Below are 19,039 nucleotides of genomic sequence, written 5' to 3' on the forward strand. Positions count from 1 at the left end.
ACAACGAATCGAAAAAGCTATCTAATCGAATAGTTACAAAATAACGCAGAATACGGAAAGAATATATTGTAACGAAATTCAATATGGCCTAAATAATAATCGCCGCAATAAGCAGTGATCCTTCAAGGGGAGAGAACCATCATAATCACTCAAAACATTAATAATATATTAATAAATTAATATAAATGTCTTCAGATGAAATTGATATTATACAGGTACAATACACGTTGTATTACTATATTATAATACTATACGTAAATTAATAATAATAATAATAATAATAATAAATTGTCGTACACGTAGACCGCCGCCCCGTCGAAACTGCCACGAATGAGTTTTGAGAAAAAGACGCAATATATAAGTCATATATTATGTTTACGTCATGAATTTTCATGAGGCCTCTTTGCAAGGATATTGCACGTCGTCACACAGGTGGTAGACTCGTGCGGACGTGTAATATTAATATTTGTTATATTAAATCGTACGATATACATTATACAATTATACATAGTACTATGCACGTCATGATGCATTTCTGCGCAACGAATCGAATGGCGAATAACGCCATAAAATATAAATTCACTATATACAACTACTATTATACTAAGTATTGCGCGAAAAAAACAAAATAGAAAACAATATTAAATGCATACTGCGCACGCCTGTGAGGTTTGTAACACCTACTCGTATTACACACGCGGTACCTATACCTGCCTGTGGTTAAAAACAAATAAATACTTATCCGCTAAATTAATTGTAATTAAAACTGTACACGAGAGATAAAACGACGACGGCGATCGCGTGCGCGTAACACAACTCTCCGCAGGAAGTATCCGTACAGTCGCTAGAACACCGTCCCACACACACACACACACAATAGTAGGTAGGTATTATATTATTATTATAATATGTATATTGTGCGTATATACGGGTTATCATACGGAAAGCTGAACGCACTTGCGGTATCAGATTACACGAGTGGCTTGCCGCGCGCGGGGGGGTGCTTTTCAAACGGCGAATGATAATAATTATTTCACGTCGAAATGCGCGTGCGATACACAATGTACCGCCGACACCGTAGAATTATAATATCATATATATATATATATATATACCTACGCCTAATAATAAATAAAGTTTTTACCGGATTCCGGTATGCGCGCCGCAGCTTCGGGATATTAATGGATACAGGAAAATTCGTCCCAACAGTCGTTTATCAGATAGCCGGACGGTGTACGGTGAGAGGACAGACGGAAGGAATGAAAACGCCGTCGGTGTATACATTTTATTTTTAATGCCCGCTGAATTAATTTCACTACAAAACGCAGCGATTAATATTTTACACCGATATGATATTATGCTTATATATTGTAGAAAAATTATATTAATAGACCGTGTAATATATGCGACCTGAGTTTACGCGCCATACGAGTTGATGCGAGAGAGATGCTGGTAGAAAACTGTTTGAAGATTTTTCAAAAAAAAAAAAAAAAAACTCAGTGTTGCGACAAACCATTTGTAATTTGCTATGTAAATCTTGTAAAATTAATCATATAGTCTCCATAAATTATGGAAAATGCGAATAAATGTTTTGACGCATGTTAGTACTCATATAACACGACGACGAGGGCATCGTAAAGTGTATATACCATCATAAGAATATTATAAGTTCTGAGATAATGTTTATAATTAATTATTATGATATGTCTAAATATTATAATATTGGGAAATATAAGTTTTGTAGAGAGTTAAATGGAATAATATTAATCTTAGTAGCAATATGTTGCGTTGATAAATAGAAACATGATGGTTTACAGTGTAAATAAGTATACGTATTTAATGCGTTAACGAAAGAAAAGGCTAAACCCTAAGTAATCGATATAATAATATAAGAGATTAAACAACTACCTCTCGAATATGGAAAATAAATAAAGTATATCATATTCAATTAATAATAACAACAAAATCTAAATTATCCAATTCGGTTGGTTAATTTTTTTTGTTTTTCAAATAGCTTATGAAACATTAATTGTTATTGTACCAACTAGCTCATTAAATAAAATTTGCGTATTTCGATTATTTTTTTCAATACTGGAATGACTACATTGCAGTCTGAAAGTTAACACTGTTCCAGGGGGAAATAATGAAAACAAAATATTTTTTATTATACATATGTCATAAATCAACAATACAAAATCGAACCGAGTAAAAATTCCATTTCAATAAATAAATCATGCCGTGATAGTTTTCTTTTTTATATACACATTATATTACTATGTATATAGTTTGGTTTAGTCGTTCAGGCCCATTACAACCTCCGCACATAACATGTTAACAAGAAATGTAATGAGACGATAATTTTAGCGAGTTTGTGTTAATTTTTAACCCAATGACCTCCGCAGAGTTGTTGGTTTTTATATTTTTTTTTATTATACGCAATAAAGCGTGCGCCGGCTTTACAATATTGTATACCTATATAAAATATACGACAAATAAATGTCATGAGATAAAAACCAAACCTAGTTGTGTGAACTGGTAGGTAGGTATGGTATGGTATGGTATGGTATGTTGTGGTATAATAGTGGTACCTATTGGTATGACTAGAACAAGGTACCTACTCTGGAAACGTGAGAAATGGTACCGTATTAAACATTGACAGACAACATAATATTATAAATGCACAACATTAAGACGATTGTATAGAAGAGAACTAATATAATGATTCCAATAAAGACATTAAATTATTTCGATAATCTAATAAATGACTCCGATATCGACTTACAATATTATTACAGATGTATACCGATGCTAAATGATACGGTATAGGTAGTGTAACTGCTTAGTGTGTAGCTCGACCTTAAATACCTATATTATATACCTTCTATATAATATTATATTAAAATACATAAGATATTATATTGTGTTTAAAATTATAATACTAAGGTAGGTAGGTAGGTAGGTATACCTACACAATGAGCGAATGGGTTTTTTATATTTTTTTAATATTATACATCATCATATATTTTTGTAATCAGAATCTAAATCAATTAAATTTGGTAAGTAGTGCTATGTATTATTTTGTTTGTAAAGTCAAATAAATAGTAAGTTATAAGTAAGTTGTAAACAAACATGTATGTGATTAATTATTTATGACTGCGTACGAAATACGCATACCATTATATTATTACAGGTACCTATAGGTATAATGTGTACGTAGCAGTAGGTATACGATAATATTACTATTATATACTGCGATACTACAAAACGTAATTGATTCAAAACATGCGATTCAAAAGTTTGGTTACGAAACCATCATGAACTATAAAATAATAATATTACATGAACATGTAATGCGTCCTGTTGACTGCGACTATAAATGGACCTAATTTTAAAAACTGCGTACAACAAAATAACAATATTATTATACAGTATAATAATAATATGTCGATAACATGGCAGTTGAAACGACCAAACGAGCCCCCTTCGTCGAGATTTGCATAAAATCGACCTGAAATATTATTATCGAGTTCATAATAATATTATACGATAGTGTAATACGACCGGTGACACGGGAATCGTCGGTATTATGAAATTATTATTTTAGTCTTGTAATAATTATTGAATTTCCTATATTGGCCCATTATAAACATAAAGCGGTTTCGGCGTACGATATAAGAGAGGGGTGGTATGACAAAGCGGCGACATTTAGCACGACACTAAATTGAACCGTGAACATATTATATATAGGAGTCTATACCGAAGTAATAAGTCAAACAACAAGCGTATCAATCTCTACAAGTCCCCACGCACTATATCAGCAAACACGACGAGATAAACTTTGGGGGCACGTGACCAATTTACTACGGGTTGTATCGAAAGAGGGATGCCGCACAATGACCGGCCAATGGTTATCAACATATTATTACATATTGTATTATATATTATACTATAATACGTATCATTTACTACAATGCACGTCTAATGCACATGACGTGAACGTAGAGTGCGGAATAATAATGGTAAAAAATAATGAAATGACTGAAAAGAATGAAGAACAGCGGTAATTTTTTTAAACAAATTTTACGTTTTATTCTCAAGTACTCGTTAAAAGGACATTTAAAAAATAAATAATAGTAATAAAATTATTATCAAGCTATTATATGAAACCGAGACGTATTATAAAAAACCCATCCGAAATCCGTTTTCCAGGTCATTAGGCTGGGTTCCGGATTAACGAAATTATCACGGTTTCATATTATTATCCGATATAGTAATTTGTATTATGATGCGCATTGCTTCTTATTATTATTAATTTTTTTTCTTGTTGAGAACCCCTATTCGCGCCACCCCCGTCGGATATTTATAATGAATCATTGTAGGGGCAAATCCGTACAACAAAGATGGCAATTAGATCGGTGACCATCATGTCACCCCGGGGACCGAACAATCGATTGTAATGAACTCAGAAAATGCTCCGGCCGAAAAAAAGTGCGTAACGGCCCAGGTTATAAAATTCAAATTTTTGTCTTTCTATAATTGTATAACCCATATTATAATAATACGATGATATGCATAATATGACGTATATACAGCGTATACAGAAACAAGAGCGAGCTGTCAGAACCGATTAGACATTTGATTTATACACATAAACACATACCCTCGACCCGAGTAGACCGTAATAACCTATTATTATAATATATCTAATGTAATCGTGGTGGTGGTGGTGGTGGTGGTGGTGGTGGTGGTCGGAGGAGGAGGAGGAGGACCAGAAACGATCCGCCGTCCTATATAGTGTCAAAACTATGATATATATGTATAGGAAGAAATAGACGTACGTATACAGACGCGCCACTGAACGGGAACAAAAGCTCGACTTGAGGTCGGCACCACAATATCATAACCGCACTATACCGCACGCAGACGTCACCGCCGAGGACCAAACAGAAATTTCGTTGGTTCGTCAGCCCCGCGATAAGCCTGGCACAGATTAAATTCGTTGCCCTCCCGTTCATGGTCCGTTTAGCAGAAATACGATCTAATGTCTCGTCAAAGACACTTCGTCGGGTCGTTTTTTTTTTTTCAATTTCGGCTGCGCGCTATCGGATTAACGCACACAGCAGTGTGTTTTGGCGCGGAAGAGTCGTCGCCCGATGACGATAATAATGCGCCCCGCTGTTGTATACTTGCAGCTATTATACATCAAACACACACACACAAGCTCGCCAGATAGCGATGACAACGAGAGATCAATTTTTTTTTTCGGCACAGTGAATCATTTGAATCGAACATATAATATAATATGTCGTTATATTCGAACCGAACTGCGGTGCAGCTGTCGCGTCGCTGCCGAATCAGCTGGATGTACACGGCCGCGAGAAGAAAACAATAATATATAATATTATAACCTGCAGCAGCAGCAGCAGATGTCACACGACCGACGACGACGTCGCCGATGCAATATATTATATAGGTACGGGTAGGTATTACTCGATTTAAATACAATGAAAACTATATTAAAAAAAAAAAAACCAATTTTAGAAGTCGACGCAAATCGGAATTTGTCAGCGGCGGCGAGAGCACGTGTTATATAGGTAACCATACTTCTTCTCCGCCACCACTATAAGCCGTACGCGTAAGGTTTTCCGATACGAGGAGGCGTGTATATACGGAACAGGCTTTGTCGCCGCACAGACTTTTAGGGCACATAATATTATATCGCCCACGCCGGACATACAAATATAATATAAAGATGAGACACACCTTTTCACACATACATATAAACTGCTGCAGACACTGCGTGTTTCCTACTGCGGCTATCTATGTATAATATTTATATATATATATGTTAAGTACACTCGGAATGCCAGCGGTAAGGTATTTGAATTATTGCTGGTCTAATGAATCGGACACATGATTTATCGGTACGCGCCGATAATAATTGAACGCCGGGCGTAAAAACGCAATTACTCAAAATAAGTAGCCACCTCGGTGCCCCGTCCCACGCTCCCCCGTGGCATGGGGTCCACCACATACCGATATAGTATTATAATATATATACCGATGTGAAACAATAATAATCGCTCTGTAAATCAATATATTATAATATAATACTATATGTGTGTGTGTGTGTGTGTAAAGGTACGATCAGACGACGACGAGAAGGAAACTAATAATAATAATACTCGCGGGTATACACTTAAGCTTTATACGATATAGAAGGGTAAAGTATGCGGTACAAGTTCGACGAGTTTAACAATACTGAAAAAAACGTCAATTTTTGTTATTTTCATCTGACCTTTGAATCCCGTAAAAACGTTTTTTGACAGATAACCGCGGAGGAAACATGTGCAGCGGGTTCGCTGAACGACGAAGCACATTTGTCAGTGTTCGATGTTTTAATATAATAACCGAGCGTAGGTATATGACTTACGAGATCACGTAGTCATCATTATGCGCATATTTCGAGTGCTAACTAGATGGTAGGTGGTGTCGGCTGTAATCACTCGTATTAATTTACTGTTTGAAATATATCCAAAGTTTGGTAGGTCTTCGCATTATTTATTTATTACGGTATTGTGTTCGTCTATTTTGACACAACAAATGCCCATTATAGTTCATTGAATAAAAGAGTCGTGTGCGGGGAATACAATAATCGAAAATATTAATTTAATTTTTGTTGTTCATAATATTTAATGTATATTATTGTTATACACAACGACAATGGTAACATTATGCGGTTTTCAATAATAACTTTATAATATTATGATATACGCGACCATTTTTGGTTCACTTTATTTTATAATAATTACAAAAAATGTTTTAAAAACAACTTTTTACTATTTATTTATTATTTACGAATGGTAAATACTTATAAAAAACTTTAATAGTTGGTTTATATTTTCAAAATAGTTAAGCAGCTATTTTAATAGTAATACATAAATATTACAATAATGATAGCAGTATACATAATATATGAGTCTTAAATTTTTTTTATAATTACAGACTGTATATTCATACACAAACCTGTAGTATATATGATATACTGATTTTGGATTTAAATAATATCAAAGTAATGATATTTATATTACAATAAAGCTGAAAAACAATGACTTTTATAAACGTTTCTATACAGACGGAACAAAGGGTTTTTTTGTTGTTTTATTTATGGCTATCATCAAAAACCGTTTGGCGTGAAAACATCAACTCGCACAAAGACTGTGTATGCGAGGTTCAAGTTCAATTAATGCACAAGGTAGCAAAGGCCACGAAGTTATATATAATATATATATATGCGGTAACAAAAAGAGGGAGCCGGTTGCCCGGGCAACCGGAAAACTTCCCCCACAAAGCTTTCCGCAGCAGGTACCCAACAGCATCCGCACGCAGCAGCCAGTGTGCGCTCTCTCTCTCTCTCTCTCTCTCTCTCCCACTCTATCTCTCTATCTCTCTCTCTCTCTCTCTCTCTCCCACTCTATATCTCTCTCTCTCTCCTTTTCTCTCACTGTCTCTATCCGTCGCAGATTTTGCCCCGTCAAAAGTGGCGATACCCACTTCACTGCATCATGTATAATATGTACACATACACGCGCGCGCGATACACACCATCATCATCCATTACTCCGTTTTCTCTTTTAATATAACAATAATAATAATAATAATACGGACGTATATGCCACAAACAGCGGGGAAGGACCGCGATGAATATTTCTTAATGGAATCGTATATGATGCATACCGAGCGTGCCGGACGAGTGTTATGCCATCACTACTGCGCATAGAGAGAGAAAGAGAAGAAAACGCATCAATTGTTAAAATAAAAAATAAATAAAATGTTTTTATATCTGCTCGTAATCTCTACCCGTTAGCGTGCGTATCCCTACACGTACCTATATATTATGTGCAGAGACTAGAAATACATATTTGTCGGCATTGTGAGTACTATACACAACGAATCTGCGATCGAATATCTCACAATATAAAGCGCTCTTTCAGCGAACAACTCGACTATCGCTGGAACTAATGCAGTACAACCTATATAGGTAGTACGACGTCGTACAATATATAAATATATAATAACTCGAAGTATACGACTGGAAATTAAACGCATTAAATGATTGTTGTTTCCACGTTGATGGCAATAATGAAGAGGGCAGTTGTATAGGTACTTCAATTGACGTGTCTACCAGACAGGTATATTATGCGTCCGTATATATATATATGAATGGATAGTTCTCACTTTCCCCTTTTTGTTTTCCGGAAGGGCGATCGTATCATACCATGAAACGGATCCCCTCCTTATGTATATATATTATATATATATATACACGCATACAATATAACCGTTGTAATTATTCAGGGTTTCAAAAACTAACAAGAAACAAACCCTGAGAGATAATTTCATTTTTCATTACAGCCAAAATATTATGACGAACATTCTCCCGTACTTTACGGTCTAACAATTAAATTTTACTGTAAATTTATTATTTTACGCGATATTTGAATATCTAATAGTCATTTTTGTACGATGTGAACATAACCACGGCTCCTATTGGTATAAATGAGACTTGATATCGAGCCGACTACTGCAGCAAGTTTAGAATGTAACTAAAATAGGCAAACTAAATCGTATAACTAATGTTGTCTATTCAAACACCTTTGAAGGGGAAATAACTTTAGATAAATTTCAAAGTAGTTTAGTATCTGTATTTTATAAATATGAATAAAACATAAAAATAAATATGTATAAATTATTTTATTTTATTATATTATATTATTACAATAGGAACTATTATGTTTTCAAAACTAACTGTAAATGAATACTTTCTATTTGTTTGTTTAAGAGTTTAAAGTTAGTGAAGTATTTTTTTATTAATGAAAAAACATATTTGTTTTGCGAATATAATGCAATGCAACTTTAAGAGATGTAATTTTTAGTTTTTACACAATTGCACTGTAGTTATTTTAATGATAAAATATCACAGATTTTAAATTAAGTTATAATATAATGAATTTCTTCTTTTTAAATATATATTTTATAGGTACCTATGGGTACATGATAATTAAAAATCAAGTAAAAGAAAATTATTTGACACAACAATGTAATAGAAATTTTAAATTATGTTTTGAATTTATTACCTTCTCATTAAAATTGTAATGAAACTATGAAGACTGTAATAATTTTAACTTATACATCAATCATTTTTTCTTTAATAAACATATTTTTATTATTCGCTGATTATTCTTTAACTCTGTATTGATTTTTATATGACTAATTTAAGTTTCAAAGTTATGAAATCATAGTTGATTAAATTCTTAAGGTTATATTTTTGGAAAAATAAATTTAAAAATTGGTTATGACACTTCACAATACCACAAAAGCCATTGTAATGTATGTGTATCTCTCATATATCAAACGCATGTCCGAAAAAAAAATCAATTTCCCGAGAAATTTTCACAGAATTGAGAAAAAGGGGAAAAATCACAAAATAATTGAAACCATCTTTTCTCACTGATACGTCATTAATCATCCACACACACACACACACACATTCTCTCTCTCTCTTTTTCTCTCTTTCGTTCTCTCTCACCTGGAAACGTGGTTAGAGAGAAAAAAAACCGTTTTGTGTTATTTTTTTCCACTCCGAACACGATTGAAGAAAACATATTGAACTAGATAATATAGGATAGCGTAAACGTGCAACAAAGGGGCAGACTGCAGCGGCGGAGTTAATTAGATATTTTCCGAGAAGCCGCCGCGGGATCGTCGGAAAATAAATTAACCGAACGCCGAGGGGACGAAACGTATTTCGCGCAAAAGCGCGAGCTGGAAAAACTTGCGGCTTCAGCTCTCGTAGACCAATCGCGAACGGCACAAAACGACACATCGCGAGGATACACTATGGGCAAGTACACATCATGTACCGTAGTTACCGTAGCTATATATTATAATATTATATGTATATAGTTCGCGCACTAATGTCGTACCGTATATATAGGTAGGTACGCATAATTGGATTTGATTGGTCTGTCTGTCGATCGAATTAACGGCGAATTGGTTATTTTAACGTGCACGCGGGATAATTGACGTCATGTTCAACCACCGCTGTTCCACCTACTCCCCCCTACACCACAACCCAAAGCGAGCCCCCCCCCCCCCCCCCCGTGGAAGGGGATGACGGTTACTCGTATTCGCCGCCGCGGTGCAGGACGCGTCGTATCGTGCATGCCAATCAATGAGCGATGCGAACAAAGTCAAATACGATTATACGAGTATATAATTATTATATGCGCCTAGGCGAAAACTCTGTCTGTTGTATACCACGTGTACCTAATACGAGTTTTATCACCGAAATCGTTCAAATGACGTAGTCGTATATATATACGGCACACTATATTGCAATAGGGAACACGATACTTTAACGATTAGCTTAGGATTTCAACTAGGATAGTCACTCTCTGGTTTTGGAACGTTATAATAATAGACTAATATAATATGACCGTCTACATTTTTTTGTGCATAGATACCTAATCCATTTTGGGCTATAGACGAAAAAAGTGTTAACGTTTGGTAATTATTGAATTTCAATGAGACATACACACTGCAGCCGCCTTCAGGGAAATTATATTAACCATAAGTACCTATCCTTTAGGTTTCATTATTTTAAAATGGAGATATTAAGATGTGATGACACGTACTACGCGTTTTGAAACAAATAAATGCCAAAGGTGAGTTAATTTAATTAGATATATACAATCGTAGAATTTACGATCTATATTCGCGATGGAACTTCAGCACATTTAAGGTATATCTTACTTATATAAAAAGTAAAAATTATGTTATTTATTGAACACAATACTTATATTATAAGCCATTGAAATAGTTGCAAGTGCATAATATATAAAAGGTAGGTACATTATAAAATAGCAATTTACCGTTGGTACTTTCTAAAATTAAAAATCAACAAAATGTACTTTTGAAATGACGCACGAAATCATTTTAAAAAGTGATTTCGAAATTACGGTGTAAGTTTTCTTTTTAAAAATATTATTTTCTTTAGACAACAAATAAATAGTGTCATGTCCCTCACATAAAATCTACAAGTCACAAAAAGTTTAGTTTTCTAGTATTGGTAAGTTCAACCGAGGTCGCCTTTATGTATGCTACAGGCTGTCTTTTGGACTGTAAAAAGCGAATTTCACTAAGCGAAAGGAAAAGGGGAGCGAAAAGTTTGTGTCGTAAAAAGCGTGGAAAGGAGTTGCGTCCACAAAGGGTGACTTCGTTCATAAAAATCCGGGAGCGCGTGTAAATAAAAGACAAAAAGTCATAAAAAAAAGACGTATATCCAACAAAATTAAGACCAACGTCCGTACAAACTCGGCATAATATTTATACCATAAATCTCGTTTAATTTATACACTTCCCACGAATTATACGGTTTACGATTAACGAATACTCAACTTAAGTCATATTTAATTGTATCGTAACATATAGATGCTTCCTTAATCTTTTCTACAATGTCGAAGCCGGAATATTATTACATATTATGTAATCAACAGTTCTAATAATATATAATAAGTGAGTACCCAGGTAATTACAATTTTTATTTTATTTTCAAACTTGGTTGTCAAAATCGCATTTTACCTACATTAAAAAATTCGATAAATTTAAATTTGAAATAAATCAAATTATACTTTCATATATTGTGATCGATGCGTTATGCGGGTATGTCTATCGAATATGCAACATTGAACATATAATTCATTTTTATATTTTTAATAACAATCATTGCAATATTTCACATATTATTGAAAATTAAAAACTAATCACGTCGTAAATTATGTATTTACTCATCAACACGGGTTATCGGATCGATAGGTACCATTATTTAAAAAATGTTTGACATTTCATACGGCAACTCTTATTTTTTTTTTTTATAATAATTTTTCATAACGAGTAAAAATACTATTACTACAATAATTACAAAGAACGAGCCCCATCGCTATTCCCTGTGAGAAAATATGTACGGTATAGGTATGTAATAATATTATACGAACATAATTATATACACGTCGTTATGATGTCGGGCGTGTTCGCATTTTTAACACCTATTACGACGTGAGTATATCGCTGAACATATAATAATATTGTCCTCCTCGTTAATTAATATAATGTTGCATGGTATGGATTGAGGGGAAATGCTTTTTCCGTCATGTACCTATAGGTACACACTTTTCTCGTACGGTTTTCTGTAACCGTTTTTTTCTTTTTTTTATTGTGATAAAAATAAATTTCCGAAAAAAAATATTACCTGCTACTTGAAGAGTCGCGTTTCGGCTCACTTCTGTGCCGGCCACGTTTTTGGCAACGCACCAGTACACGCCACTGTCCTGTTCTTTTTTGTTGTGCGCCACTCGCAGGAAGAACAGAGAACCGTCGGACAGGATCACCTTCTGCGAAGACCTGGCTCCGTTGTCACCACCTCCACCGGCCGCCGCTCCATTGGGGGGGATTTTCAACAGTTCGCCGTCTTTGTACCATTCGATCGTCGGCTCCGGCCGGCCTTCCGCCTTACACCCCAAAGTGATCGGCTCATTTTTCGGCACCGTTATATCGGTAGGGTGTTCGGTGATTCTCGGTTTTCTGTATTGCCCTATATGGAAGAAAAGCGAATTCGTTAATATTACAATTTTATTCAATAAACATTTTATTTAATATTATATAGGTAGGTACATCATAAAAATTTTCAGCAAATACGGAATCAATTATAAGGAAATATCAAAAAAAAAAAATTAATGATAAAAATATTTAGAACGTATGTTTTTGGCCGTCTCCAAAGTTTTATACTAAAACACACTCAAATAATTATGTAAGTATTTTCGGGGGGGTTGATTTCTGAAGTATTTAGTAAAAAAAAACAAATACTATTATGTCGTAATAGCCGTATAACTATAGTAAAATATATTATTCTCGGAGCAATATGTAAATCTATTAACACGTACATAATATTCAGTGACAGAATTCTACATGAGATTTTATGTTTGTTGTTCTCCTTTTAAGGGAGGTACAACCCTTTTAATAAAAATTCTTCGTTGTTATAATAATCGTTTTTATCCCTAATTTATTTTCAATTGATATTTTAATTTAGAATAAAATAAACTGGGTACAACGATATAGACTGAAAATATTTTTATTGAAAAACCATCGGTGTGTAGAAAAAAAAAACACTTATCGCGCTGCAAAGCGTATAATATTATTTATGTAAACGACACTGCACACCGTTATATTGGTCTTTCCGTTAATTTTAAGTTTGAACCATCTTGTGACCAAGTAAACCAACGTTTTAGGTTCATATATTGTGCAGTTTTGGTATTTAATTAATTAATCCAACAGCGATAAAACGTATAATATCAGCGGCGAAGCCACTCGGGAACATCTATATAGCGATGAGCAATAACGCGATATGCGAGCCGTTAAGATATAATGCCCGGGTAACTCGAGAGGAAAATTATACTGTAATTAATAGGAACTATTAAAAACCACAGCAAGCACATATTATGTAGGTTGTAAATTTCGCAACGGGCCCTCATCCGATATCGTCATAACATGCGTTTATTGTATAATATTATGTACACCGACGAGTTCGTATATATATATAGCTTGAAAACTAGATATTATTCTGTTAACGTCCTCGAAAATAAAAAGGTAAATAAAATAGAAACATTTGTGTAAATACAACGTAATGTCCGCAGTGATTAACGAACGCATGGCAAATATAATTATAGAACAATTTTGTAATAACGATATTTAAATTTTGAAACATTTGGATGTATAATAATATATATCCACTGCTGAATGCGATAGGTTAACCTACCTATATTTATTTAATTATCTTGATATTATAGGCGTACAAAAAATTTGAATAAAAAAGATACATTTATAGATATATATAGCTGGTGCCTATATTACCTACCCATATAATGAAATCAATAGACTAGGTATCATAACTAGGTATAACAACTATAGAATTCTGAACATATTATAATATGACAAACGCAGTTGCACGTAATAAATAGATAGGATAACGACTAAATAAGCCTCGGGCATGCATTATATACATATAGAGTTAAGCTCAACCGCGCATAATAACCACCTAAGCTACAATCATGCGCACGAATCGTCATCAGAGATCTATAATGTATACATATAAATATATATGTGTGTGTGTGTGGACATCTTTGCAGTCAAATTAAATACGCTTTGATATTGCGAACCGCGAGTATATACATATTTACCACTCGAGAAAACATCGGTGTGTATACATTGCCGGTCGCTGCGAATAGACTCTCCGGTGAACTTACTACGCCGTTATATGTATACAGTCGAACATTATAAGCACACACACACACACACACACACACAGTAGGTAGTATATATTATATTCAAAAGTTCAAAACGTTGGGTGCATGCGACCAGTAAAGTTCGAGAACGACGACGACAGCTGCTGCTTCTGCTGCTGCTGTTGCTATTACGAATTTATTCCCTCCGAAGAATAAAAAAAAAAGGGAAAATGAAAACTGTTTTCCGATCGTAACTTAAATATTGAATATTAATAAATTTATTCTGTCACTATATTATTATTGTTATGAAAAACAGATACGCTTTTAGTTCACAGTTCAGTCGGTTGTAAACATACAAGTATAAGTATACTCGGTTAATTTTCATTTATATTTTCGCGATGGAGACGATTATGACAATCATCTACAAACGACGTATTATACCATTCAAACGCGTAAATACATTAATGATTATGATTTCAAAAATGTACTTAAAACGATCAGAGCTATACAATATAATAAGTACAAAAGTTTAGCTAACTTATACCACGTTAATACTAAGTACAGCTATATAGATATATATCAATTTATGTATATCAATATATGTAGCCAACGTCGCGAATGTATCAATCGGATCTAATAAGTGTATAACAAGGTCAGCGGAAAATTGTTGTCATCAACCAAAAGCAGATGTAATTTTCCTATGTAATCCCGAAGGGGCACTATAAACACTCGATTTCTAGACACAGTTCATAATCCTCTTAAATCGTTAAAGACGTCACGTATATATCATCGTTAGACCGTTTACGAGTCTCATCAAACATTAAACGAAACCGTAAAATCTAATTGCCATTGAAGATTATACTCATATGTGAGCCTACTTATCCGATGAAAAATTATAATGTCGACAAATATTTTGTTAAGACATTTTCTATAATCCGTACTAAACATGTCAAATTATATTATAGCGATAAAATTAACGAAAACAATATATCTCAACGATGCGATGACCGTGCGATAATTGTCATAGTTCACGGTTTAAGAGAGATAATGGTATCATTAAGTATATATTAATACGGAAAGTTAATTGAATTTAAATAAACATACCACAATAGATAATGGATGTCGTTTAAAAATAATATTAATTAAAATAATAACTAATTGAATCAATTATAACATAATATGAAACTTTATAAAATTGCGATAATAAATTGATCTGCGTACATCAATTATAGCTAATTACGACACGAGTGAAAAAAAAAACAAATTTGCTATCACTCAATAGCGCAGTTATAACAATTATATAAAACGTCCACATTTCAAAAGTGTCTTATATTATATTGTTATTTTGTAATATCATAGGATATTATGCACGTACCAATAATTGTTGTTCGCGAGCAGTTTATTTCCTACATTGTTATATCCACGTAACTACGTTTTTTTTTTACCCTCGGAAGTCGCAATCCCGTCGTTTATAACAGGTACCGCCTGTACGCGGAATAAGTATGACGCGTGTGCTTTATTGGTACGACGCGCTGCGAGATGGTATTTAAAATGAACCGTCGATCCCAAAAACGATATAAATATAATATTCTATATAGGTACCGTACCTATATATGTATAATTGAAAAATGCGAAACTATATGTACGGCAGACGGACACGACTCGGTTTATGCGATCATAATCTAGCGGCAATGCGTTTCGAAAATGATAAAATATTTATATAACTTTTCAATTTCCCGAAACTGCACTTAGTATATACCACGCGCGCTCTCGGTCGGCAACGATATTTTAGCGATTTCAGCGCCGCCGTAGCGCACATTAATTTTTATCGCCGCGAATAACTTTACTCTTTATACTCCCGACCTACGCGTCTCTCCTCCGGAGATCAACCGTATTTCCGGAAGTGCATCGTATATAGTTATATAGTCTTTTGTGTGTGTGTGTGTGAATGTATAGGTATATATACATATCCGGCGGAGTAAGATTTACAACCGTTAACGCACCGAGTGTATTAATTTTATTTATTTTTTCTCCTCCGAGGGCACTCGGCGTTGAGTTCACGTTCTGTTTGGAGCGATTTGACACCGCACTATAAAATAACCAACTGCGATGGTTTTTACGCGTCATAATAATATTACGAATCCGTCGAAATTGCAATGCCGACATCTAATATTTAAGGTCGCGAAATATAATAATGCGGCTTCAGTGTACACACACACACAGACACTCTCTCTCCCTCTGGTCTCGTCCGATTCGGTCTTTTGAGTTTAAATAATTGTTACGGTCCAACAATGTGCACGCGTACAAGAAAAAATCTCAACGCATATATAGTTTAGAGGTCTGGTGACAGTTTTCACAATTTCGTTTGTATAATTTAATGAATGACCGGCGCGACTGCTATCCGTCGTGTGTCATCCTTCGTGATTTAATTACCCTAATGGGCCTAATGAAACTAACGATTTATGCGCCGCCGAAATCATACTAACACACACACACACACACACACACACACACACACGTCACGTCTGCACGATTTAATTATCGATTTTCATCTTTGCCGCGTTATGTATGCATTGCGAACGACTTCGATTTATTGTTAAATACATACGACGACGCGTATGGTAAAGACTACCGGCTAATACTGTTACTTAATTGCCATCGATTCGAAGCGGTCTATAATTTATTATATTATTAAATCTCGACGATAAATCATATTATACAATATTATATACGCCTAATGAATCAAATTAATAAAGAAACCATTTACCTAAATATATTATAAAAAAGGAATAATTTTTAATGTCTTCTGATCATAATATTATAATATAAATGTATTTCGCCACATAAGAATTCGTTTGGTGTATGGCAATCAATACCGAATTCGGTACAGGGTGTCGTTTTACCGTCTTCGCCCTCGTACACACACGCGTCCGACCTGCACTACCTATATAAGAAGAGGTATAAGATAATATGATACTCTTCTACCGCCGCCTCTTGCCAAAACGTTCGCATAACTATTTTGAAATTCAAATTTTGAATACTTGGTGGGAACCACAGTAATTATATTTTGATTGTACGACTTTTGAAACATTTAGACGAATAAATAAGTTTTAAAACTCCATAAATTGGACAGATCTAATATATTATTATCGAGAAATGCGAAAATGGCGATTACAATATTTTTTTTCGAGTTTACAAATACATAGTGTATTGTTACTCGTGTTGCTGATTGCGAGTAAATAGTAATAATTTTCAAAAATACATATTAAACATAATCAAAATAAATATAATATTGTCGGGGACTGCGATCGATGAAAAAACCGCGGTGTGCCCGCGATACCATATAGTGTTGTATACCTCGAACCGGGTAACGCGAAAGCTGGTATATGTACAGTACACCGAGCGAGTACGATAAATCGAATTGAAACGCGCACTGCAGCATTATTCGCTTCGAATATTTTCGCTTTCGAATATTTCGAGCTGGCCGGTATTAGGTCGTATTGGGCTTACGACAGTCGCCTTGTCGTCCTCACACGTGGGCTACAACACACGTCAGGTCCGTACACACAACTGTCGACGTAAACGATTTTCGGCGTACCTCAAAATACATAACACATATTATATTATATTGTATATATATATATATATACCTACACAATATATTTTATAGTTGCGTGTCACGTGCAGCAGCATTCGTCCCAAAACGACCGGTCAATTTGTTCCCGATCGTATTTCGCGCGCGTATATATTTGTCGACAAACGCCCTTATTTTCACTCGCCCAGATGCAGTGTTTAATGTCGTTTCGGATAAACAGCCGGCGGGGGGTAGCTACATAGCTGCCGCTCGCACCACCCTTCGCATTAGCGTGCAGTGCATATACGATATATTATTGGTACCTACAACACAGTAACCGGATGCGCCTCCCGGAAGATTTAAAACCGTATATATACCTACCTATACCTATATAACATTGTAATAACGCGAGGCACATGATTAAAACGCAAAACAAAGACCTTATATGTAATAATAACGACGGTTATATTATATAGTATGCATGTATGCGGAAAGTTAGGATTTCTACACCGATAATTATCGCGGTGCTTTTATACAATCATTAATTATACAACCGATGTCACACTCGATTGTAGTACTTATATTATATTATATTGTACGAGCATAAAATTATCACGCACGATCGAGCGAAAGTGTAATTCGAAGGAAACGTAATATATATATATATATATAGATTATTAATTGTGAACGACATTTTATACGATCTGACAGCGTTTGTACATTTATGCGCTGCACATTATAATATAATGTATAGAGACACTGCAGAGAATGGATTGCTTTTAATTCGTATTAACAATCGTATGTACTATGTATACGTATCACTATTGGATGTGAGAAAAATTGTTTAGTAAAAACGATAGAACTTTCTAGCATGGGAGTTGTTCAGTGTTTGACAAGTCATATCGTGCCACATATTAGATAAAATATTTTTAAAGTTTCGGATCAACTGCAGTTTAATACTTTACAATGGAGAAAGAAAAATGAACTTTATTATTGCTAGAGTACCTAATGTTTATAACATAAACTTCAATGCCACAGTATAATAATTTTAAAATGTAGCGCTGTTTACGTTTTTTTATTGTGTGGAACTCGAAAGGGTGTTGAAACAAACTGAAAAGGTTTTGTA

The 19,039-nt window shown here is 34.3% G+C and overlaps 1 protein-coding gene across 1 annotated transcript in view; it reads right to left on the reverse strand.

Moving 5' to 3' along the window:
* Positions 1-19,039, reverse strand: part of LOC132946611 (roundabout homolog 2) — a 193,496-nt gene that overhangs the window by 107,187 nt on the left and 67,270 nt on the right. The window contains exon 2 of the mRNA XM_061016661.1: positions 12,311-12,652. Coding sequence (XP_060872644.1) covers positions 12,311-12,652 — 342 coding nt within the window. The remainder of the gene's footprint in view (positions 1-12,310; positions 12,653-19,039) is intronic.

The sequence above is a fragment of the Metopolophium dirhodum genome, chromosome 6, assembly GCF_019925205.1.
Source record: "Metopolophium dirhodum isolate CAU chromosome 6, ASM1992520v1, whole genome shotgun sequence".
Classification (NCBI taxonomy): domain Eukaryota; kingdom Metazoa; phylum Arthropoda; class Insecta; order Hemiptera; family Aphididae; genus Metopolophium; species Metopolophium dirhodum.